This window comes from Tinamus guttatus, unplaced genomic scaffold (assembly GCF_059628265.1).
Source record: "Tinamus guttatus ecotype Peru unplaced genomic scaffold, ASM5962826v1 Tinamus_guttatus_pri_ptg000420l, whole genome shotgun sequence".
NCBI lineage: Eukaryota > Metazoa > Chordata > Aves > Tinamiformes > Tinamidae > Tinamus > Tinamus guttatus.
This window is the reverse complement of record NW_028288954.1, coordinates 753305-778570: the sequence shown is the minus strand read 5'-3', so window position 1 is coordinate 778570 and position 25266 is coordinate 753305. Positions and strand designations below refer to the sequence as shown.

Sequence of the window (25266 nt, the reverse complement as noted above, 5' to 3'; positions counted from 1 at the left end):
CAGTGCGCTGGCCAACACAGGCAATTGCAGGGTCTGTTCCTCTCATCACCGCTGCTGCTGTGCCCACGTCAAATCCTCCTGCTGGCAGATGATCTCAAGGCCTAAGGCAGCTCCAGCTCCTCCAGGGCTGTGCTGGAGCCATTCAGGATTGGGCTGAGGTGGGTCTGGCACCACCAGGTGGGTGGGAGAGGGCAGCCCCCTCTGCCACGTTGGGGCTGGGGCTGGGCACAGTTTTTCCCTGGGAGCTCCCTGTGGAGCCGCTCCAGGGGATCCTCCACCTCTGCCCTGGCAGCAGCACCAGCCCTCAGGGTGCCAGGGTGGGAGTGCACAGAGGGCAGGAGGGGACGGGCTGCCCCGGGGGAGCATCGAGACCTGCTCTGTGCAAGCAGGGATGGAGAGAGGAAATGCAGAGCTCGGCTGGAGCTGGAAAGAGCGAGGGAAGAGAAGGGCAACGTGGAGGCCTCCTGCCAGCACATCCAGAGCACAAGGAAGGAGGGAGGGAAATGGGGGCTGCTGCTCAGTGGGGTCAGGTCTGGGGCAACCCAGGATCTGGTCCCTGCCCACCCCAGGCTGTGCCCCACACAGGGCTCCGCAGGCAGCTGGGCTGCAGGACCTGCTGGGCTCTGCTGCACAAGAGAGCTCGTGCAAGCCTGACCTGTTCCTCTCCCTTGGGATATGGGGACCTGCAGGCGGATGGAGCTGGCCAGGGACCGCCCCACAGCTGGATAGGAACTCAGGTGTGGGACAGTACAAATGGGATTCCCATTAACCTGTCTTTACAACATGCTCGTTGCAACCACACTCAGCATCACCAGCTGCCAGAAAGGAATACGATGAAAACAGCTCCAGACTCCTTTATTTTTTTTATACTTTGTTTTTATACCCTGTGTTGAGCTGAGCCTTGTCCACACTCCCCCTACCCAACACACGCTGGTCTGGCTCACACAGGGAGACATTCACTCTCTTTTGATTAACATGGTCAAAGGCATTTGTGCAACCACTGGATCTGCTCAGCTGCAAGATGGTCATCTGCTCCACTCAAGTGGTCTTGCAGCTTACCTAAAACAAGGGCCACCCTACAGTCCCACCCTTCGACTTTCCTTGCAAGAACTGTGGTCCATCACACCCTATCTTCACACCCAGAATCTCCTTCATTTGCAGAAATTTATTGGACAGTTGTGAAGGAAATTTATATTATACTCTAGTTTTAGAGGAAACAACATGCAAGCCTGTGTACCCCGTGAGCAGGACATCTCACCTTACCTTCCACAGCCCCGCTCTTCCTATAAAATAGAAGTGCTGCAAAGAAAGCAGTCTAATCCAGCCAGAGGTACAAAGGTTGTGCAAAGGTTACACTAGAAGTACAAAATCAGCCCCAATGACCCATTTCAGATCTGCACAGAACTAACTCACACTGTAACACAGCAAAGGGAATAGGTAGGATCAAGAATGGTGGATATATCTGATTCATCATGTAAACTAATGTCTATGTAAAAATTTACTCTTGCTTAAAAACCTTCTTCTTAGTAATCATATCTGGCAACTAAGAAATAGGATTCCTGCTGCTTAAAAACTGCTCTGGTGCCTAAAGAAGGAAATCTCTGACCTGTCCCATATTGTCCTACATCTGACTTGCACAAAAAGAGCAACTCCCAGGAGAAACTCGTATTGAGGTTCATCAAAGCATCTCGTCCCATGGCCATGTTTTGTGCTGTTTCATCCCACATGACTTCCATTTTAGCTTTGAAAAATGCCCAGCCTGAAAGTACCCTGAAACCCTGGTTCCCCTCACAAAACGCCAAATTCCCAAACAACCCCAACATCCCGGCTTCCTGCACAGCTATGCCCAGTGCAGAGGCCTGTTGGAGCAGGGGAGTAGAAGGGACTTCTCCAGTGCCCCACTGGAGACATTTCACATCCTTTGGCACCATCTGGAGACATTCTTGAAGGATTTATCAGCAAGTCCTGGGCAACAACAGGGGTGAGTGGAGGGCACTGCTTTCCAGGACTGTGCTCTGCCTGGCTGGGCCATCTCCATGGCAGTGACCTACACAGTCCCCTAGGACACAAAGTACATTCCTCCTATGGACACCCTCCCTTAAGGTATTTATAAACACTGATAAGATCCCCTCTCCGCCCAGGATGCCATTGGCCTTCTCAGCTACACAGGCACAATACTGGCTCAGGGTCAACTTCTTGCCCACAAGGATGCCCAGGTCCTTCTCCACAGAGCTTCTCTCCAGCAGGTCAACCTCCACCTGTCCAGGTGCATGGAGTTATTCCTTCCCACATCCTGCTCTTGACTGTGTTGAACTTCATGACATTCCTCCATCTCCAACTCTCCAGGCTGTCCAGGTCCCTCTTTAAGCCTGCACAGCCCTCCAATGGATCGGACACTGCTCCCAGGTTTATATCCTCAGCAAACTTGCTGTACTCTGTCCCTTCAGGTAGGGCATTAATGAATAAATAGAGCAGGACTGGATCCCTGGGGGACACTGCTAGCTACAGGCCTCCAACTAGGCTCTGTGCCACTAATCACAACCCTAAAGCCTAAACCCCAAACCCAGCTGCCCAGACGGAGGTGACCTCACAGGTACAAACCCCACCACATCCCTGATGCTGCCTGTGGCCTTCAGAGACAGCAGCTTCCTCAAACCCCTTCCCCACACAGGAACCACTGCTGCCCTCTCAGCTCCTCTCACCACAGAGACCCCCCACCCACCACCCACGCCTGCCTGCCTGCTGCCGGCCAATCAGGCACTCACAAAGACATGACGTCACAGCGCCGTCCCGCCCAGCTCTCTGGCCCTGCCCTCCAGGGCAGCAATGGCCTCCCCAGCCCTTCCCCGCCAGGAGCCCAGCCCGGGCTCAGCAGCTGCTCCGCGGAGATGATCTCAGCAGCGCAGAGCCCCGCAGGGCCCAGCTGCTGCCCAATGAGGCGCTGCGGGAGCGGTGACCTCACAGTCACCAGGCAGAGCCAGCCCTGCTGCTGCCCAATCAGCTCTGCCCGCAGCGGGGACCTCCCAAGCAGCAGCCACGCCCTCTCCTTGCAGCTGGCCTATCAGGGGCTGCGGCAGCAGTGACCTCATCATGCCCAGCGCAGCCATTGGCTGTGAGGCCCTGCGGGTCTCCTGGCTGTGGTGGGGGCTGTGCGGGGCTGGGGCAGGGAGGGGAGCCCAGCTCGGGGCTGCGGGTGCTGGGGGTGCTGGTGTGGGGGTCTGGGGGGCTGTGTGAGCTGCTGTGTTGGGCTCAGCCAGCACTGCCCACCCCGGCGTGGGGGAGAAGAGGGGCAGCCAGTGCCAGGGAAACCTGCCCTGGATTCTCTCCTTCTGCCCCCAGCTCCCACACAAGGGTTGGAGCTGCCCCACGGGAGCCTTGGGGCTCGGGGAAGCCCCAGCCCCAGGAGTCCTGGCTGCCACGTCGTCCCCTGAGCAAGGTGGGACCCTCAGGCAGGACTGTTGTGGCAGCCTCCAGCCCTGAGCAGCTGCTGCCACAGCCCGGGATCCACAGGGGTCTTTGCAGTGACAGTTTCTGTGTGACACCTCAGGAAGGAGCTCCCGAAGCTGGGAGCCTTGGTGGAGAGCAGCAGGATCACTGGGAACAAGAACTGAAGTCCAGGCTGTGGGTGTTGATCCAGCAGTCCCCATCTCACTCATCAGTCCCCATCTCATTTGACTCAATCAGCAATTTGTGAGATGACCAGCTCCCTGCTCTGCAGATGATGAAGTTGGGGAACATCCCTACAACCTCCCTTCATGCTCTTCCTCATCTCTGCATAGTCCTCGTTACCATCTGACACAAGAGAACACCCATCACCCTGGAACCCTGTCAGAGATGTGGCTTTCCAAGTCACTGCCAAAGGAAGGACTTCTTTGGGTTGCTTATTAAGTCTGTGGCAGCTCATCAGTGATGCTGTAGGCCCAGTTCTGCATGCTGGGGAATCTTTCATACATGTCCTGTTTAAAGTGACAATTTCTAACATCCCCTTTAGGGCACTATCTGGACCCATTGTGACTCCTTCTGATACTCTGTTCACTCAGAGACCCAGCGGCTGGTTTGCCCTTTAGGGAGGTTAAAGCTTGCTCTGTCTTTCTGAAGTCTGCCCTGTTAGCCAAGTCCTTACTATATATGTACGGATTGTATGGACTTAGCATACATTCAAAGAGTGTCATTATTTTCCATGAAACTCTGCTTTATTTTTTTGTTTCCTTGTAACTAAAAGAAGATCCCCCTGTGCCTGTTGGCAGCCAGTTGTCTAAATAAAGCAGGTGAGAATTGGGGCAGGTGAGCTGTAACATTGAGTGCAGACTTAGGTGGACTAAGGCTAGCTTTCAACATGAGTGATTTAAATTCCCAAGAGGCTGATTAGGGAAATGGTAGGGCTGGGGAGATGGAGAGGAAGATTGTGCATGCGGTGCCTGATCTCTGGGTCACTGCTTACCCTACACGTGCTGACTTCATTAGGAGTCACTCTGGATGCCTATGAACTGGATGCTGTGGTGTCACCTATTCTTTAGAAGAATAACAGAAAACTTTAAAAAGATGAAATACTTGTATATGATTGTTGTCTTTAGCTTTCAGCTACACTCCCCAAACCTCTCCAATTAGCCATGGACACTTGAAGGAAATAGTAGGGAGAGTTCGGTTTTATCAGGGCTTTTTGCTTTTTAATGAGCTTCATGCACTGCTTGGAGCTGAGTCCATGAATTGCAGCTATTGAAAGGAGATTGAAGAAATCAGTGAAGAAGTCAAAGTCAGAAGGAAACCCTAAAGTTTTGTAGAGCATTAATGGATCCCACTGAGGCCATTAACTACAACAACTCACGAGAGGCTGATTAAAGCTAAAAAACATAATCACTGGTAATAGTTAGGTAGAGGAAATACTCAGGTGCCTCTAATGCCAAATAGACCCTTGATGTGTTTTATCAGGGAAAATGGCAGAGCACAGGCAGAGAAACCCTGGAAAGGGAGATCCTTTCCTCCATTTGTTGCCCATGTTTCTTCCTGGCATCAGTGTTTGGGTGAGGGTGTGCAATGTTGAGTGCAGGACAAACACACGACACCTCCCAGGGTCCCCAGAAGGATAAGGAGGGCAAAGAAGTCCTGATGATTCAGGGTATGCCTCAGTGACAGACACAACATCCATAGTCAGGCGGATAAAGACCTCCATTCGGTTGGGGCCTTGGAAGTGCCCTTGGCCATCTCTACCACAGGTCATCCTAGACCTGCTCCTGTGTCCCTGCAGACTATGGACATCCAATCTGCTTTCCCAGCAAGTTCTCACAAGAGATTCTCCTTCCCTTCCTTGATGGTTTTTCCATCCTCAGTGGCTGTTTCTTGAAACACAAAGCCATGGGTGGTGACAGACTCACTCTGGGTGCCCTGTAGCACCACTGCTCTACCCTTCAAGTGATATTTCTTCGTCCTATTGCCCAATCTGAACTTCCCAAGCTGTGTTTTGGTCCTGTTTCCACTTTTCATGCTGCTTCCCACTACCAAGGAAATCTCTTGGCAGCCCCACAATGTGGGGACGAATAGAACCTTGTGTGTCACGACAGAGTGGAACGTGAGGAACTGAAGTTCCAGGGCCTGAATGACAGGCCCAAGCCGGGGTTGACTTAGAGATGAATACAGAACTGCCTTTGCAGTACACAACACTCGCCTGTAGAATTGCTCATGCCAGCTTGCACGGAGGCTTCTTGAACTGTAGCTTTTTAAAGCTCTCATGTGCCTGTTTTTGACCTTGAAGGGAACCCTCCCATCCAAGGCCTGGGCTCTGACCAGATCCCCATCCCACATAATAGGGAAAGTATGCCACATCAGATGTTACCACTCACAAACAAAATGCAAGTTATCATGATTTGCTGATTTGGCTCTATAAAAGATGGACACTCTTTCCACGATGTTGGAGACCTCACGGGTGGATGCACCACATAAGACCTCCCAGTTGCTGGGAAGGTTCTCCAAATCCTTGCCACAACAGGGACTCCCCAGTGGCTGCGGATCTGTATGACAGTAACATATTTAGGCAATTGGTGATGTATCTTTTAATGACTATTCCCTTTCTCATTTAGTAATGGTTAGGTGCATTACCTTGCTTATTTTGTCTGTTGCTAAAACTGAGTGCATAGTAAGCTTATTTTGTTAAATGTATCATTCTGTACTGCCTTAATATTAATAGTGAAATAAGACCATTCTTTCCAGTGGTGTCTGGTTCTTTCCGTCATCCCGTCTGCCCCAGTCAGTTGGCAAAACACCATGCTCTTTGCAGATGCCCATTGCAGCTCTCAGGATGCAAGGTTGGCCTCTGATTTTCAGCCTTGCAGGCCACAGTATTTTTGAAGGCAGCTGTACTTCTGGTCTGGTGCTGAATCCTGCAATTGGTCACCCTCAAATCAAGACCAGTTGGAGGGGTCACAAGTGTTTTGAGCCAACTGAAGAGGTAACCAAGGACACAAGTTGCACCTGGAGTTCTCCCAGGCAGCAGTTGCCTGTTCCAGGGTAGTGAGCAGGCAAGTGTTAGTGTACTCTTCATTTGGTAAACGGGTGTCCTGGTTTTCATGCGATGTTTTTTAATCGGGTCGCAGATTCCTCCTCCCTACATCCTGTGCTGTAAAGAACAAAGCAGGACAACTCTCTAGTGCAAAGGTGGTCTTTTCTGTGTCCTCTCTCACCAGGGCTCAGGGCCCATTTAGCAGCAGGCCTGTGTTTTCCCTAGTCTGCCTTTTGTTCCTGCCGTATTGTTGTATTGTATTTTAAATAATTATTTATTATTATTTTATCAGGAAGGTAAGAGTAAAAATTCAGAAAAAAATAAACGAAGAGCACATGTTTCATGGCAAGTACATGGGAATGACAAGTGACTGCACACAGGACAGGTTTTGGCACTGACATTGTACCCATTGAGGAAGTTTCCTCAGTGCCTCCTTGAGCTCCTTGTTCCTCGTGCTGTAGACAAGGGGGTTCAGTGCTGGAGGCACCACAGAGTACAGAACAGCCAGCACCAGATCCAGAAATGGGGAGGAGATGAAGGGTGGCTTCAGGTAGGCAAACACTGCAGTGCTAAGAAACAGGGAGACTACAGCCAGGCGTGGGAGGCACATGGAAAAGGCTTTGTGCTGGCCCTGCTCAGAAGGGATCCTCAGCACAGCAGCGAAGATCTGCACATAGGACACCACAATGAAAACAAAACACCCAAAGTCTAAACAGGTACTAACAACCAGAAGCCCAACTTCCCTGAGGTAGGAGTGCGAGCAGGAGAGCTTGAGGATCTGGGGGATCTCGCAGAAGAACTGCTCCACCACATTGCCTTGGCAGAGGGGTAGGGAAAATGTGTTCCCAGTGTGCAGTAGAGCATAGAGAAAGCCACTGGCCCAGGCAGCTGCTGCCATTTTGACCCAAGCTCTGCTGCCCAGCAGAGTCCCATAGTGCAGGGGTCTGCAGATGGCAACGTAGCGGTCATAGGCCATGACTGTGAGGAGAGAAAACTCTGCTGATATGAAAATAGTAAAACTTAAGACTTGCCCAACACATCGCAAGTAGGAAATGGCTCTGGTGTTCCACAGGGAATTGGCCATGGCTTTGGGAACAGTCGTGGAGATGGAGCCAAGGTCGAGGAGGGAGAGGTTGAGGAGGAAGAAGTACATGGGGGTGTGGAGGTGGTGGTCGCAGGCTACAGCTGTGATGATGAGGCCGTTGGCCAGGAGGGCAGCCAGGTAGATGGCCAGGAAGAGCGAGAAGTGCAAGAGTTGCAGCTCCCATGTGTCTGCGAATGCCAGGAGGAGGAACTCGTTGGGGGAGCTGCTGTTGGACATTTCACTCTCTCCAGGCTTTGTGGATTGTTCAAAAAAGAAAAGATATTGAGCAGTTATCCCAGATTTTTAAGGTTAAATATCTCCCAACTTGTTCCAGTTCTAATACACTGCCCATATTGCCTCTCTTCATGGAGATCTTTGTGCAGCTCCCTTCCTTGAACCTCAGTGTGGGGTGGCTGAATGTGCTGTGAGGAACAGGGACATCTCCCCATGGGCTCCAGAGAAGTCTGTCCAGCTCTACAGTAGTGGGAAGGAGACAAGAGGAGTGATGAGCTCTGACATTAACAATTTTTCAGGTGAAATCCCCCTGGTTTGTAAAAGGGCTTTTCAGTATCTACAGCACCACTTCTAATGAACGTGTATTGAGAGCACAATTTGGGGATTTTTAACATTTATTTTGATATGTATTTTCTTTGGGATGCCCCTCTCACCTCTGCAGAGTGTTCCTCAGATGCAGAAATTTTCAGCATATCTACTGGGAATCATGAGAAAATGGCCTTATAGTCACGTTATGCAGAGTGAGGAGAACCCCTCTGCCTATTAGCTTTGATTGCGGCTGTTGTGTGCCCAAACCTCATTGAGGTGCATGATGATCACCCTAATCAATTGCCCTAGAAAGAACCCAGCCCCTCCTAAGAGCAGACAAGCCCAGTTTCAAAACGTCAGATCTCCAACTTCTCTCCCTTTCTCAGGGCACCTGAGGGAGGTCTCCAAGCTTTGCTTCTAGCCAAGAATATGCAGGGCTCTTTTCTGGTGCCCATATGCAGTTTCCAAACCGTTTTTTCATACTCTCAGTCTCTGTAACAGATTCTTCAGAGGTCTCCTGGACATCCCAGAGACGGCAGGAGGCAGCAATGTCCCTCCTGAGGGCACCTCCAAGTCTGTTAAGACATTACAGGCAAAAGGGTCAAATGAAGTTGCATTGAAGATGGACTGTGCTTAAGGGAGAGTTAGCTCAGTTCCTAAACCCCTGGGCTGCATTTCCTGGAGTTGCACAGGTTAGAGGGCACTGGAGACGCCTCACTCCCATGCATATTCCTCTCTTCCACAGCTTGCAGGGTAGGTGTCTGAACTGCATCTGAAAACTCTGCAACCCCAGGGAGCCCAAGAGAAGATCAGGAGGGGAAACAAGGGGCAATCCTGCGATCCTTCTGCCAAGGGGAGAAAGGGAAGACAGGCAGAGGGGCACTCAGGAACACCCTTAGCTCACCTATGTGGGCATGCTACCTCACAGATGGTGACATTGCAGGCCCTGCATCTGAAGCCCCTGTATTGGGCAGCAGGAAATGTGCCCATAGCAGGAGGGATGCCCCTGTCCTTTGCCAGGGATCGGGCTGCAGTGGAGTGGGCTGATACCCTGGACCCCAAGGCTGTCAGGGCAGAGAGACTGCTGGGTGGCCAAAGAGACGTGGCAGGGCTTGCTCAGAGGAAGGTGTCTGCATTGGAAGGGCTGAGCATGACTTCCCCAAATCCATCCTCCCATCATGGTGGGCACTTCCCTCTCCTTCCCTGACCATCTCTGCTGCCCACAGCAGTCCCTGATGGCACCTTACTCTGTCCCAACGATTTTTGTCAGTCTGTGCTCACAGAGCACATCACTTTTGTGTGCTCAGTTCTGCCCTACACAAGCCTCTGGGGACAGGGCACTGTCCAGGGGCATCGCTGTGCAGGCACTTTATGGAGCATGTAAAATAAATTGCACAAAGGTAATGCTGATGCCGTCTGCAGACTAAGGTGGGTCGAAGAGGCTATATAAAGTTTCTCACAGACCTATTGATTTTTGAGAGGGAAGACTTGAGTTCCACTTCCTTGGCAAAACAGAATACACTCCTCTTTTCTCCTTGCAACAGTTAGGGAGATAACTGAAAGTGCAGACAGGAAGAGGAAAGTTCCTGCCCTTGGAAGTAGCCCTTCTCTTGATCTTCCTGTTGGAAAGACTCTTCAGACATGTCCTGTACATGAACGAGGTGAGCAGACTTGACCGAGGCAGCACAGTGTCAACAGGAAGATGATCCTGGCTGATTGGGAGCCAGCCCTGCCAGAGCTTCTCTGTGCAGCACTGACCCTTGCAGGTAGCAGAGTCACTGCCCAGGGTGCTCCCTCGGGTGCAGGGATGCTGCTCTGATTCAGAAACCTGGAGAGACCTATGTGCACACCCAGCACTTGACACCCCTGCAGCGATACCTGGAAGAAAGGAGCAGCATGCCCTGCCTTGTAAAGGTGCATCAGGGAATCCCTGAGCTGAATCAGCTCCTTCTCCTGCCATGCCCTGGATACTCCAGGAGAGACAGGTCCTATCAGTCACGGGGTGGGATGGGTTCAGAAGATCCCTCCAGGAACTTCAGCAGCATTGCCCTGCAGCCAGAGACTTACCACACAAGGGGTTGTGAAGATTTCTTCCTTTAGTGAGCTCTGCTCTGTCCTCCCGCTCCACACTGCTGTTCCCCTCTCGCTGCCTTCTCTCCTCTGCTGTCCGCAGCAGCAGGCAGTGCCCGCAGCCCTGCTGCTCTTGGCACAGGAGCTGCTCCTGCACTCGGCTGTCTCTGGGCAGTGCTGCCAGGTTGTCATGAGCTTCCTTCATCCCAGGAGCCTGGCCCCACTCAGGAGCAGAGGCCCAGCTGAACTCACCAATTTCTCTGTCCCTCGTGCTCCCTCCTCCTGGGAAATGTGCACTGTAGTCAACTAAAATAATCCCTGATTATCCCTCTCTAAACACTAGGAAAGACTGGTGTCAGCACTGTAGTTTATTTCATCAGAGCATGGTTACTTGGAAGAGCTGAAAATGTCCCACTCAGGAAGCCCCTCTTCCCAACTCTTAGCTAGGCAAGATAAATGAACAGAAGAATAGAGCTCACTTTCCCAGTGTTCAGGTATTGGTTGATGTCACCCAGTTTGGGATTCCCAGGCTGCTTTAGAAGACCCTGAGCTGCCATGGTATTCTGTGGTGAACTCCACAGAAACACACAGCAGGTGGGATTCTCCTTGCCCAAGCTGAAGTGAGCACAGCAGAGATGCCTGGATGTGAGGTCTTGCTCTATGCTCCCAATCACTGGTCGTTCAGGGTGGGTGTCAGCTGCACACACACAAACCCTTGGTGACACTGGAAGGGTCAGAGGTGGTTGAAGGCATGTGCCAGTGTCTGATTGCTGTTATCACCATATCTACATTCTTCTAGAGCATGTGTTGGGAGCAGGTAGGGAATTGCTTTGGTCCCCCCAAATGTTATCCAATGCCCACTGCTACCAGAGCTCTGCTCACAAGGAAGCTGAGACACGAGCAGATGCTGACATTGAAATAGTTCATCTCATTCTATTCAGGCACTTGATTCACTGACACAGAAATAGGCCATGCTGGATGCCTGGGGCATCCAGCACAGCCACGTGTCTCTAGCAGATACACCCTGTGACCTACAGGGTAAACGTGTCCCTTTCAAGAGGTTTTGGGCGCTCAGGTTTCTTAACAGTGCCCACATGTCTGGATCCCACTACTGTCCTTCAGCCAAGTCCTAACAGTCTACATCCAAGCTTGCTTCATCAATGAGAGAGGCACATCACCTTAAGGTCTCTGCACCCTTAAAACCTTCTAAGTCTCCCTCTCTTGAAACTCTTCACACCCCTAGATGGCATGAACGGGACTTGGGCCAATGATAACCTTGTTTCCTATTGTTTTGACTAAAGGCGTCAGTGTCAGTAATTCTGCCTCATCAGATGTATTTTTATTGCCGAATCCCGAGCCCATCCAGCACACCTGCTCAGGAGCAGAGGCCCAGCTGAACTCACGAATTTCTCCATCCCTCCTCCTGGGGACTGTTCACTGGAATAGACTGAAATAATCAACAGTGGCCCCTGTCTAAGCACTGAAGGAGGATTGATGCCAGCATTGCTACTGGTCTCATCAGAGGATAGTTATTTGCAAGAAGTAGAAATGTTCCACTCTGGAAGGCCCTATTGGCATATCTTAGCTGGGCAGGACACCTAGTTGGGGACAAGAAGAGGGCTCATTTTCCCAGAGTTTAGGTGTTGACTCAGAGGAGCCAGGCTGAGCTTCTCAGGCTGGCCTAGGAGGCCCAGGGCTGGAGGGGAGTTCAGATCCTTCCCATGTGCTCTACAGAAGCACCCAGGAGATGGGATTCCCCTTGTGCAGGCAGAAGGGAGCACAGCAAGGCTGTGTGCAAGCAAAATCCTGCTCTATGCTCCCTTTAAAATCACTGGGGATGGAGGAGGAAAGCCAGCTGCTCACACACAAGCACATGGTGACACTGAAAGCGAGCGAGGTGCTTGAAGGCATGTACCTACTTCCATCAGAAGCATGAGCTGGGGACCAGGTAGGGAGCTGTTGACCTGAAAGGACACCACATGCCCACTGCCACCAGAGCTCCTCTCACTAGGCAGCTGAGGCACATGCAGACACTGCAAGCAGTTGATGTCAATCAGTGCAGGTACCTGACTCAGTGACACCAAAATAGGCCCACAGGGACAGGTGGGCTGCCTGGGGTGTCCAGCACAACCCCATGACTCTAGCAGACACAGCAGGGCACCTATAGGAAAACCAGGACCCTTTGGAGCGGTTTCCTGACAGCGCCCAAACAACTGGATGCCACCACTGCCTTAGGCCAAGTCCTCCTTATCTCCAGTCAAGCGTGCTTCAGAAATGGGAGAGGCACATCACCCCAAGGTCTCTGCTCTAGTGGCTGCACCGTTAACACCTTCTATCACTCCCTCTCCAGAAACTCTTCACACCCATAGAGGATATGAAGAGGAAATGGGCTAAGGGTGACCTCAGGCTGCCAAATCACAGGCTGCCCACATCCAGGGACTTCTTCAGTAACTTGATGTTATGATGAAGCAGTCCTGTCCCACATGCAGCTCACTGAGGGATGCCACTAATAGCCAGTTGCCGCTTGGCAGCACTGTACTGCTGATCCCTGTTTACAGTGAGCCTGATCCTCTGCAGATCAGTTCACAATTTGCCTAGGAGACTATGAGAAACCTTTTCAATGCTCTTGCTAAAGTGAGAGTTCACAAAATCCCCTGCTTTGTCCTTCTGCACACAGGCATTCCTCTTGAGGTGGAAGGCAACCAGGTTGCTCTGGGAAGGGCTAACTTTACTCTTCTATCAGGTTGGTAGGTGGTTTCACCAGGAAAATCTCCTGGCTCATGTTCCAGTCCTGCTCAGCTTTAAAAAAATATATATTATTAGCTTGTCCTTAAACTCTCTTGAAATTCCCTTTGCTGCTGCTTGTCCTTGTTGTCTCTTGTCCTTTCCTGCCCTTGGCCCCAATCAGACTTTCACTGAGGACAGTCACAGCTTCACCTCTAAGCGCAGCCTTGCTGGGGTCTCCAGGCACCGCGCAGGCAGGCCTGCTCCATGGTAGGAGAGGGATCTGCAGACAGTGGGGCTGCCTTGGGGACCCTCAGCAACAGGCAGCAGAGCAGGGGCACATTGCAGGCACCTGGCAGTGACAAGAAGGCAAGAGCGTCCCTCCTCCCTGGGGGCAGACGCCTTCTGAGGGCAAGGGCACGCTGGAGATGTGGGGGACCCTGGACCCTTCCACAGGGCTTCACACATGGTCTATTTTTCTCATGCTTTGGATGTTTTCCCCACAGATTCATTTTCACCAGTACTCTTACACTTTGCCAATTCTTCCCACATTTTTCCCACATTTTCCTCTGCTTTGAGAATTTTCCCATGCTTTGACTTTTTTTCCTTCTCTTTCACAAACATTCCCTCTTATGCTTGTGAACATTTTCCCACACTTGTGAAGATTTTCCTGCCCTTTCGTCTTTTACCCAACCTCTCCTTCTTTTCCCATGCTTTCTCGATATTATTGAGCTCTCGGGGTTCTTTTTGCACTTTCCTTTTTTTCCCCATCTCTTTATACTCTTTCCACTTCTGTAACCATTCCCACAATTTTGACCATATTCCTACACTATTGTTCCTTACCCATGTTTTTCCCTATTTTTCCACAATCTTGACACTTCACCAGTGTTTTGCACTTCTTCCCGCCATTTCATTTTTTTCCAGTGCTTACATTGGTCATCTATTATTTTCCAACTCTTGCACTCATTTGACACACCTTTGAACTTTTGCCTATGCTTTTAGTAATTTTCCCATGCTTTCCCTTCTTTCCCTTCCTTTAACTGTTCGCCAACACTTGCTGTATTCTTCCCACTCATTTCCACTTGTAGAACCTCATTAAAAACCCTGTATATATCAAGAAAAACTATAACGATTTCTTACATATTAAGATGATAGCTAATGTCTCTTAGCTAGGCAGGGCACCTAGATGGGGACAAGAACGATTTCTTTACATATTGATTGCAATTAATAAATGGGATTAACTCCCTTCTCCACTCTTGCCACTCAATGCTGCACCCACAGGCCAGGAAGTTCAGCGGTGGTAAATGAGTGTGGGCAGAATCAAATCCCTATTGGGAACCTAAGCACAAGAGTCCCAAGTGTTCTGTGTTTTTGTGGTGGCTGGTTGGGAGTTGGCACGACATGGAGCTGAGGGGGTGTAAAACGTGTCTGTTCCCATGTGCTGACCTGATGGTCGAGCCGGCGGCCACCCTGGTGAGGAGAACCTCAAAGTGGGAGCAACTCAGGGAGGAGGGGGACTCCAAAAAGAGTGTGGAAGTGATGGCCTGGGATGGCAAGGAATAGCCACGGGGTGATGTGGGAAAGAGAAGCGGAGGGAGGGAGCAGTGGGATGCAGGGAGCTCTGCCTTGGGGTGAACCAAGAGGCAATCAAGAGCACAGGGATGAGGATGGGGGGCAAAGCAACAGGGTGGCCTCATGGTGGGTGTCTGCTATGGAGTGACTGACGAGGGGCAGCCTCTGCAAGGCCTGTGGAGCGCAGAGCTGTGGAGGGGACAACTCGTCCTGCGCCCTGGTGTCCCCATGGTGACTCCCAGGGCTTTGTGATGGGGGTGGCATCGTGTCCACAGGCCACTGTGATGGGGCAGTCCCCAAGGTGACCGTGTCCCTGCTGGGATCTTCACTCTGAGGAGAGCGGTGCAACCAGCAGGGAGCAACTCCCCTTGGCGGCCGTGCGAGAGACCCTCAGAGAGGTTCCTAGACATGGAGAAGGAACAGCAGGGTAAAGCCTGCTCCTCATCCACGGAAAGGAATTCCAGTGCACAAGAGAGCATGAGTGAGGTGAGTGGTGGAGGGGGAGGGGGAGGTGGGAGACAGGGAAAAGACCCGCATAGAGAGCATGCGGTTGGTGAGGAAGGAGCCCTGGGTCATGATAGTGGGGCAGGAGCTCCTCCAGTGAGGGGACTTGTATTCCTGGACTTGGGAAAAAACAGCCCGGCCTGCGTTCTCCCCTTGTACTCAGTGCCAGTGAGGACGCACCTCAAATGCTGTATTCAGATTTGGGCATGGGAAAAATGTGGAGATGCTGGAGTATTTCTAAAGAAGGGCAACGAAGCTGGTGAAGGGTCTGGAGCACAGACCTTATGAGGAGTGGCTGAGGGGGCTGGAGTTATTTAGTGTGGAGAGGAGAGGCTCAGAGGTGACCTTATTGCGCTCTACAACTACCTGAAAGGAGGGTGCAGTGAGACAAGGCTGATCTCTAAAATACTGATAGGAAAAGAAGAAATGGCTTCAGGTTGCACCAGGAGAGGAACTGGTTAGATATTAGGAAAACTTTCCACATGGGAAGAATTGTAAAGCATTGGAAGAGGCTGTCCAGGGAAGTCGTGGAATCACTGTTCCTGGCAGTGTCCAAGAAACGTGTAGATGAGGCACTTAGGGATGTTTAGCAGGCATGGTGCTGAAGGGTTTACAGTTGGCCTTGATGGTTTTGAAAATCTTTCCCAAATATAATGATTCCATGATCTGGATGCTCCAAGGCCCACATGAACCCCATGAGCTCTGTGCTGAGGGCAGAGAGCAGGTCCAGGCCACGCACAGCTGCATTGTGCTCAGCCAGGAGGTTCCCTTCGACACAAGGCTGGGGTTTCCTGTGCTTAGGAGCTGCTCGTACCAACACAAGTGCCCCCATCACGGGCCTCCTTCTCCCCACAGGTGGGCCAGCAGGAGCTGCCCGCAGCAGCGCAGCGCAGACGGACCCCAGCTTCGTCCCATCGAAGGGACCGGCTGTCACCGCTGCCCGGCCCTCAGGGCTCACACTGCTCCCAACACGGCATCGCACAGGTACAGAGCTGAGCGGTGGTGGTAGCCAAGCATCCGTCTGGGAAGCATGGAGGGAGGGAAAAGAACACCAGTAACCTGGTCTTTGGGGTGGGCTTCGGTTGCAGGTCATGGAGGACACAGCCAGTGATGTCTCCTGCACAGTGCAAGATCTGCATCCCTCCTCCAGCCTTGTAAAGAAGGCTACTTTGGGATACAGCAGGACAATGACTGGCAGGACAAGATCGGGGACATCAGATGTGCCCAGCTTCCCACCTCTCCCAGCCAAGGCAGCTTGGCAGGCACAGGGAGGCCTGGAGGACTCTGCAGTAAAAGCAGCAGGATCTGCAAGTCACACCAAGCTGCCTGCTCTGGAAACGTCCTGTGGGTCTTCTCCCAAAGGCAGTGCCTTTGCCCTGGACAAGGAAGAGGTGGCCAGGAGAGTCCTGGAGAGAATGAACAAGGCATTGGAGACGGTGGCTACAAATTCCAGCAAAGCTGCTGCCAGGGAACGCTTCCCACCTGTTCCTGGTGCTGGGGTGGCTCTGGACTCAGGGAAGAGAAGGGAAGAGCAGAAGCTGAAGCCATCGCATCTTGCCCTGCCTCCACTTCAAAGAGCCCAGCAAGAAACTAGTGCTCTCATCCAGGTAAATCAAGGGCATGTGCCTCGATCCAAGCCTGAGTCTTCAACATCATCAGTGGGAGAAGGCAGGATATTTCAAGGGGATGATGAGAGGATGAGTCTATCCCTGAAAAGCCAGCAACTCTTGGGAAGCTCCTCCTTTTTCCTGAGAGCACAGAGCATTCCTCCTGAAGGACAAGTGCCTGCGATGGAGAATCCTCAAGAAGCAGCGGCCTCTTCTGCCCCGGATGATCCCGAGCAGGGTGCGATGGCAGCTGAAGGTGTTTCGGAGGAGGCTGGACTCAGCAGCTCCTCCATTGCAGTGGTGCCACCCAGCTCTGCACAAGACGTCAGTGCCGGGTGCTGCAGTGAAATGGCCCCACTGGAATCCCCATCGCCCTTCTCACCTGAGCCTGTCAGCCTCGTTCAGAGCATTGATGGAGAAACTGGCATGGAGCTGAGATCTGAGAGCCAGGGGCCTGTCCCACATGGCCCCACACCTCCTGCTGTGGGTCTGGAGGACGCAGGCGTGGGGCTGGGGTCTGCCCACTTGAACCGTCCTGATGACGCGAGCCCTGGAGCCAGCCAGCAGCCAGCACAGCCTGATGCCTTGACACACACTGTCGATCAAGGCACACAGGCAAGCTCATGGCTGCTCCAGACCATGGAGTGTGACCAAAGCAGAGCCCCTGCAGCTGAGGAAGGGCCAGATCTCTGCACTCAAGGGGGAGAAAGGGAGATCAGCAGGGCTGGTACACCAGCTTCCCCAGGCAAGGATGGTGGGACAGGGACACCACGACGAGCACCGGCAGGGCAGGACCCAAAACAACAGCCTGTGGGCATCACCTGCCATGTGCAAGGAAGGCCGCTGCGTGTGCACGAAGACAACACTGCGCGGTACCTGGGGGTGCTCAGCGTCAAGACGGAGACACTGGAGGAGCTCGACAGGAGCTGCCTGGCCCGCACGGGGCAGAGCTTGGCCCAGATCCGGGAAGTCACTTTCCTGAGGAAGGAGCAGAGCCTGCAGGAGAGCCAGGGCGAGGAAGAGGAGGGCCATGGGAAGCGTTTCTCCCTGTCAGCATCAGGATCCCTGAATGTGAGACCCAAGGAGGTGAGTGCAAGGGAGGGCTGGGCCAGCTGGGAGCCCTCCCGGTGCTGGGGCCGGCCCCGGTGCCACACTGTGACAGCCGGGTTGTCCCAGCACTTGTTGGGAAAAGAAGCTCCCTTCACAAATTCTGCCTCTCTCCTCCTAGCTCCTTGCCAGAAACTCCTTCCACAACCTGTGGAAACCAGAGATCACGCAAGTGGAGCTCCTCAAGGATGCCAAGGGCAAGTGGGAGGTGTTGGAGCGCCTCTATGCTCATGCCCCTGAGCAGAACATTAAAACATGGAGGAAAGACCTGGATGAAATAGCTGAGCAGAGTGATGATGAGGAGGATGCTGATGAAGAGCTTCTTCAAAGGGAGGAGGTAGAGGAAAGCAGCTCCTTGCCATGGATCAGACCCAGTCTGCGCAGCCTATTTGCAGAAAGGGAGATGGATCCCGAGAAGGTGTCCTGCTTGCCCAACATCAAACAAGCAGAGGCTGCCAGTGAGGGACTCGGTGAGGTGGAGAGCTCCTCTGTTGAGCCAGCAATGTCCAGAGGAGCTGAAGAATCTCTGCTGCAGGAAGCAAAAGCAGCAGTTTCTCCCCTGGCTGCAGGCCCTGCTCCCCAGGTAAGCATGGAGCATGTCACCTGTCCCCACGATCCAAGGGAGTTGGTATGTGAGCTGTGTGGGCGGGTGTGCAGAGGGGGTGCCAGAGCTGCCCTATCCTGTTGATCCCCCTTGTCCATGGTGCCCAGATTTCCCCTCCAGCTATTGACCCTTGGTGATGTCTGGTGTGGAAAAGATGCTGGGTCCTCTCTGTTTCCAAGTGTTTCAGTGTGCAGAGCTGACGTCCCCTCCACCCCTGCACCACGTTCAGCCCTGGGGCCTGGATGCCCAGCGAGGAGGGAAGGGGCAGCCCCAGCAGCAGCCCCCTCCTCACCCAGTGCACGAGCCCCCTTGTGCCACGCAGCGGCTGCCTCCGTTCCCCTGTGCATCACGGCCCCAGCCCAGCCCTGCTACTACGGCCCCACAACGAGCCGTGTCCCATTGCCCTGCCAGCCGCAGGTCCCTTCCCTTGGGACGCACAGCCGTGGGCAGCCTCCCCCAGCCCCAAACCCTTTGCCCTGTGCACCCTGGGGCACCAGTACCCTGAGCAGCTGCAGACGATGGCTGACGGGTGCGTGTTCTTGCTCTGCCCATGCAGGTGGACTTGGAGCCCCAAGAGGAGAAGTCATCATCCTCCTGCAGCCCCACAGCAGACGTTGAGCCAGGTATGTACCTGCATGCAGAGCCCTGCTGGGGACAGCGGGTCTGTCTGGGACAGCGAGCAGCACCGAGGCCGGCAGCAGGAAGCCCTCGGGGGCTGCTGTGCTGAGGCCATAGCCGCTTGGGAAGCCCTTGGTGGCAGGGACAGGCAGGTTCAGCCCTGCGCCCGTGCAGCCCATTGCCCACAGCTCTGCCTCCCACCGCAGGCATCGCTGCCCTCCCGGACATCGCTGCTCCCCGGCGATGGCGCTCGCGGCTCAGGACGGCGCTTCGGGCTCTGCGCAGAGCGTTCTGCTGCCGCTGCATCGCGGGGCAGCGAGAGAAGCGGCGCAGGTGACAGAGACCAGCAGGGCCCCGAGAGTGGGGCTGGCGCAGAGCAACAGACACCGTGTCCTGGGGGCTACAGAGAGGCTGCTGCATCGTGCCCCATAGCAGCCATGTGCCCACACAAGCCCTAGGTGGAAACAGCCATCGCCGGCTCCAAATAAACCCCTCAGAAGGTTTTTCTCTCCTTGTCAGTTGTTGTCAGAAAATCTCCATGAAAAAACTAGTGGGTCTGTGGGGCCCTAAGGCCATGGGTGACTCCTGACTCCGCACTGGCCTTGGTGGCTGGGGTGGGAAGCAGATCTAGCCAAACAGGGCTGCTCACAACTAACACGGCTGGCACGTGTCCAGGCTTTTGAATGGTTCTCAGAGTGACCCCTGGGCTCTTGCAAGAGCAGGAGATGCATTCAGGTGTGCATTAGCGCTGGCCTGTGGTGTTTCACTGCGAGTGCATGAATCACTCTCCAGTTCTCCTTCCCTGAGCCTCCTGGGTCCCCCCTGCTTCTCCAGGAACTGCCGAGCCCTCCTTTCCCCAGGCCTGCCTGCATTTGCTGCATGGTCTTTGGGGGACTCTACCATGGACTGCCTCATGTTTGGTGAGACTGCACTCACTGCCACCCCTAGGCATCCCCGGGGTTCCCCTGAGCTCTCCTGGAGCCTCAGGTTCCCTTCCACAAGGATGGGCATCTGTCATCAGCACTGTCACCTGTGCCACAGTCCCAGGCATGCAATTCAGAGACCATTCTGCACCTCCAGTGGCAGTGCTCCCAGGGACATGAACCCCGAATGCAGCCCTTGGTCCCTGAAAGACCACGCTGGGCCTCTGACCTCCTCCCCTGGAGCCCACAGAGCGCACATGCAGAGCAGAGGCCCTTTCATGCTGCAGTCCCTTGGGTGCATTGGTGTACTGTTGACCCCAGCTTCAGAAGAAAGACACAAACTTAGTGTCTGGAGGCTAAGTCTGGCATAAGGCTGCCCATTGCCTTGTCCTGCTTTACTTAGGAAACACATGGAAACACAACTCCACCACCACTCTGTCCCTTCAAAAGTCCAAAGGTGTCCGTGTGTGTCCAGCTGCCACCTTCTCTCCATCCCTATGGATTACGATGGCAGCTTAGAGAGGAAGCTCCTATGCAGAGAGACATAAAATTTAGTCAAGGGGAAACCTCCTGTGAACTTGCGGAGCACAGAGGAGGGAACTGAACCCCGCTGCATCCCAGGAGCTTCTCCATGGGCATTTGGTGCATGGATTAACTCCCCGTGAAGAGCCCGTGGAGCAGGAGGAAACGAACCAACTTCCTGCTCCTGGGCAGGTGTCCTGTCCTCTTACGAGGCGGGAGCAGAGGCTTCTGCAGGGGGACATTTCCAGCGCACAGATGATCGTCCCCTGCTGGCACCAGCCGCAGCGCTGGGCTCCAATGTTACCGATGTTATCGAATATTCATTAATCCGCAGCCAATCAGGTGGCGGCGGGGCCCAGGGGCGGGGCAGGTACTGAGCACCGCTGGCAGGTGGGCGGGGCAGCGGCAGAAGCAGCCAATGAGCGCGCGGCGGGAGGCTGGGGGCGTGGTGTCGCGTGCCGTGGGCGGGGCCAGCGCGTGAGGCGGCCGTTGGGCAGCGGCGGCTGCAGGCGGCGGCGGCCCCGGGGCCGCAGCGAGGCGCGCGGCGGGCGGCGGCGGCTGCGGGCGGCGCGAGTCCCGCACGACCGATCCCTGTGTGATCCCTGTGCGGCCAGAGGCGCTCGGGACCGCGGGAGGCGGCGGCTGGAGGTGGCCCGAGGCGCGAGGGGCCGACCGGGGCCCCGCGGCCTCGCAACCGGAGGCAGGGGCCGTTGCCGGCTGTTTTGGGCCGTTGCCGGCTGTTGTGGGCAGCGGCCGTTGGGCTGTGCGGGAGCGCGCGGCAGGCGGCGGGGCCCGGGAGCTGCACGGCCACCATGGGGAAGCGGAGCTCGGCCGGCTGCGTGCCGAGGTGAGCGGCGGCGGGAGCCGCCCCGTGGGTGCCGGCCCCGCTGGGCCCCCCTGGGTGCTGCTGTCCCCCGTGGCACCCCCAGAGCCGCCCCCTTGGGGCTGGGTACCCCCCTGCATTGGGTGACAGACAGCCCGGGTGGCCCTTCCCCCCAGCGCCGCTTCCCGTGGGGGCCGTGTCCCTCTCTGCCCTTGGGTGCAGGGTCCCACCGGTCCCCATCTACCCCCACCCCTGGTCCCCGTCACTGCCCTCCCTCTGCCCTGGGGTGCAGGGACTTGGCACTTTTGTCCTCCCAGTGTCCCCTCCCCGTGTGACACGGCCCCACAAACACACTCGCCTGTCTGCAGACATGGAGAGATGCCTGCACACAAGTGCGTGTGTGTAAGCGAGCACGGGGACGTGCGTGTGCTTGGGTGTGCACGTGCTCGGACGTGCCCGTGCCCGTGTGTGCGTGTGCGCTGCGCCCGCTCCTGCCTCCTCGTGGCAGGGGCCCACGTGGCCCTGGGGCTGCGCGTGAGCCCGGCCATCCGTGCGCGCGGTGCGTGCGAGCTGGCGAGTGTGTGCGCTGCACACGGGAGATGCACGGCAGGCGTGCGAGTCTTCACGGCCACCCGTGCCTCCTGTGACACGTGTGTGCTCATCAGCACACTCGTGTCCTGCCTGTGTAGGACACGTGTTCTCATGCATATGGTCACGTCACCCGTGTGTGAGACACGCTGGTGCTCGTGCACATGCCCATGACACCTGCTTGCAGCACAAACGTGTGCTCGTGCGCACCCTGCCCGGGGTCCCCATGTCTCCTGCTGGGATTATGGGAATGGGCCCAGGCTTCCGGGCCCCCACTCTGTCCATTGACCAGCCCCCATCCTCCCCAGGTTCTTCAGAGCCTTCCTGAAGAGGCTGCGGATTGTGCGTGTAGTGGCCAAGAACCCCGACGCCACCACTGCCGAGCCCCAGGTGAGACCCAAGGGGGTCCCGTGGGTGGGAGAGCCAGGACCGAAGGGTTCCTTCCCCTGGGGGGGACACCAGGGTATCTGGGGGGCTCAAAGAGGTCTGTGGGGAAGGTGCCGAAGGGGCCCCTGGCTCCTGAGGTCTGGGGGATCCCATCGCTGTCGCAGGGCAGAGCTGGTGGGAGGGGGTACCAATGGGATGGATCATCGGGGCTTTTGGTGAGGGTCCCAGAGCACTGCGGGGTCCAAAGGGCACAAGGGTCCTGTCCCGGGGTGCAGGCAGGGGTTGGGAAATGGTTCCAGGGGCTTCCCAAGACGCCCTATGGTGCAAGAGGGGGATTCCGAGGGGCCTGGAGGGGCCCAGGGGTGCCCCAGGCTGCAGGCAGGAGGGTCTCAAGGGGATTCCAAGGGTGCAACATGGGCATCACAATGAGTTGGGGGGATGGTGTCCCGTGGGTGCCCCAGGGTACCACATGGGGGTTTAAATGTGTCTGGGGAGATCCCAGGGTGCAACAGGGGAGTCCCAAGTGGTCTGGGGTGGGAGTGGGGGTTCAGTGGTTCCCTATGGTGCAACGGGGGGGTCCCAAAGGGTCCGAAGGGACCACGGGTCCTCCAGGGTGCACACAGGGGGTCCCAACAGGTCTTGAGGCGCACAGTGGTACCCTAGAGCATGGGCAGGATGGACCCAAGGGGTCTGAGAGCCCCAAGGATGCCCCAGAGTGCAACAGGGGAGCCGCGAAGGGTCTGGGGGGCCCATGGGTGCCTCGGGGTGTAGGCTGGGGTGTCCCAAGGGGTCAGCAGTGTCCCGTGGGTACCCGGGTTTATAATACAGGGAATCCAAGGGATCTGGGGATCCCATGAGTGTCCCAGGGTCCAACATGGGGGTTCCAAGGGGCCTGGGGTTGCCATGGTGCAAGATGGGGATCCCAATGGGTAATGGTGGCCCAGGATGCAGGCAGGGGGTTTCAGTGTGTCTGGGAGGTTCCAAGGGTGCCCAGGGTGCAGGAGTGGGTCCCAGTGGGTGTGTGTGGGGCAGGGGGGCAGGTCAAGGGTGCCCAGGATGCAGGCAGGGGGTTACGAGGCATCTGTAGAAAGGGGAGGGTTCCAAAGGTGCCCTGTGGTGCAAGAGGGGAATCCCAAGGGGTTTGTTGGGGTCCCATGAGTGCCACAAGGTTCAGGCAGGGGGTTCTGATGAGTCTCTGGGGGTTCCATGGGTGCCCCAGGGTGCAGCAGGGGAGTCCCAGAGGGTCTGGGTGAGCAAGGGAGTCCCAGGGTACCTGGTGGGGGGTCCCAGTGGGTGTGGAGGGCAACAAGAGTGTCTCAGGGTGCAGGCCTGGGAGTGACAAGAGGGCTGCAGGGGGGCAACGGTGCCTTGTGCTGCACAGGGGATCCCGAAGGATCTGGTGGAGTCCCCTGGGTGCCCCAGGGTGCAGGCAGCGGGTTGCAAGGTTTCGGGGATCCCCAGAGTGTCCTGTGGTGCCACAGGGGGTCTGAAGCGGTCTGGGGGTCCCATGGAGCCCCAGGGGCAGGTGGGGGTACCAAGAAGTCTGGGCAAGACCAAGGGTTCCCCAAGGTGCAACGGGGGGATCCCAGTGGGTCTGTGGGTTTCCCAGGCTGCCCCAGGGTGCAGGCGGGTCCCAAGCCACCTGGGGCTCCAGTGGTTGCCCTGGGGTGCAGACATGGGTCTGGAGGGGATCCCATAAGTGCCCTGTGGTGCAGCTGGGGGTTCCAGTGGGTCTGAAGAGCTGCCAGGGGCACCTGGGGCAGGAGGGAAACTCCATGGAGTGGCTGGGGCTCCAGGGGGAAGGGGGCCCTGCCCCCTGCACTGCTGGGTGCCTCCTGGTGACACCGAGCCCGGCACAGGGCTCCCCGCGGGTGCTGCGCTCCAAGGAGCTGGAGGGGGCCGTGGGGCCCAGCGCCCCCCTCACACCGGAGCTGCAGCTGGAGACGGGGCCCACAGCCCCGCGAGCCCCCGCACAGGTGCCCCCGCGCGCGGCGCCCCTCGCCCTGCGGCCCCCGGCACCCAGTGCCCCTGGGGCGCTGCCACCGGGACCTGCCACCCTGGGGGTCCCAGCACGAGGAGCCCTCGCTGTGGGGCCACCTGCACCAGGAGCCCTCCCTGCTGGGTCCCAACCAGCTGGACCCGTCACCTTCGGGCCCTCAACACCAGGGCCCCCCACTCAGGGACACGTCCCACCTGGGCACCTCAACCTCGGGCTCCCAACCCCAGGCCCCTTCATCCCCAAAACTCCCGACTACGTCTGTATTGTTATAGAACCCTCACCCACAAGACCCCCCACCCCAGGCCAAAGTCCCAGTGAACATTCACCCGTGGGTACACGTCCCCAGGATCCCTCAGCCGCCTGCTCGAAACATCAGGCTCCTTCAGGCCCACGGCTAGGCCCCGGGGACCCTTCATCCATGGGACGGCCCCCTGAGGACCACATCACACATGGACCCCCATTCCCAGGAGCCCATCGACCCCCACCTATGCAACACATCACCCGTGGGCCCTGGTACCCGGCACCCTTCCTTTCTGGACCCCCACCTCCCGGCCCCTTCCCCCATGGGCTCCCAACTGTCACACCGTTCACCCATGGGCCTTGCTTCCCTGGGCCCTCCTTCCGTAATGCCCGCTGCCCTGGACCCTTCACCCGTGGGCCCCCGCCCCCAGTAACCATCCCCCGTGGACCCCAGATCCCAGACCCCACAGCCAGTGTTCCCCAACCTGCAGGACCCAATTCTCACGGGTGCACAACTACAGCACCCATCACCAAGGGTCCTCCCCCATCAGCACCCTTACCCCGTGGGCCTCCACCTCCCAAATACTTCCCCCGTGGGCCCCGTTTCCCTGAACCCTTCACCCGTGGGCCCCCACCTCCCGGCCCCTTCCCCCATCAACCCCCACCACCAGAAAACATTCCCCATGGGACCTGGTCCCCTGCACCCTTCTCCTATAGGGTCCCATCACCCGGCTCTTTCCCCCATGGGTTCCCACCTCCACATCCCTTTATCCATCCACCCCCACCTATGGAACGCAACACCCGTGGTCCTCGGTTCCCTGACCCCTTCATTTGTAGACCCCCAACTCTCGAACCCGT

General features: G+C 56.0%; 1 protein-coding gene across 1 annotated transcript; it reads left to right on the top strand.

Moving 5' to 3' along the window:
* The first annotated feature begins 14363 nt into the window (after positions 1–14363).
* On the top strand, positions 14364–24566 carry LOC148593295 (uncharacterized). Its single transcript, XM_088531470.1, has 5 exons — positions 14364–14387; positions 15846–15974; positions 16079–17683; positions 17826–18287; positions 24441–24566. Exons 1-5 carry the CDS (start codon positions 14364–14366, stop codon positions 24564–24566), a joined length of 2346 nt encoding a protein of 781 aa, XP_088387596.1.
* Positions 24567–25266: the final 700 nt, after the last annotated feature.

What these genes read in the sequence shown, in the direction of transcription:
- LOC148593295 (XM_088531470.1), top strand. Translation starts at nt 14,364, where the DNA reads ATGGTCGAGCCGGCGGCCACCCTG. An exon ending in TCGAGCCGGCGGCCACCCTG is followed by an intron (nt 14,388 to 15,845) that starts GTGAGGAGAACC and finishes TTCTCCCCACAG; the next exon opens with GTGGGCCAGCAGGAGCTGCC. An exon ending in CCCAACACGGCATCGCACAG is followed by an intron (nt 15,975 to 16,078) that starts GTACAGAGCTGA and finishes CTTCGGTTGCAG; the next exon opens with GTCATGGAGGACACAGCCAG.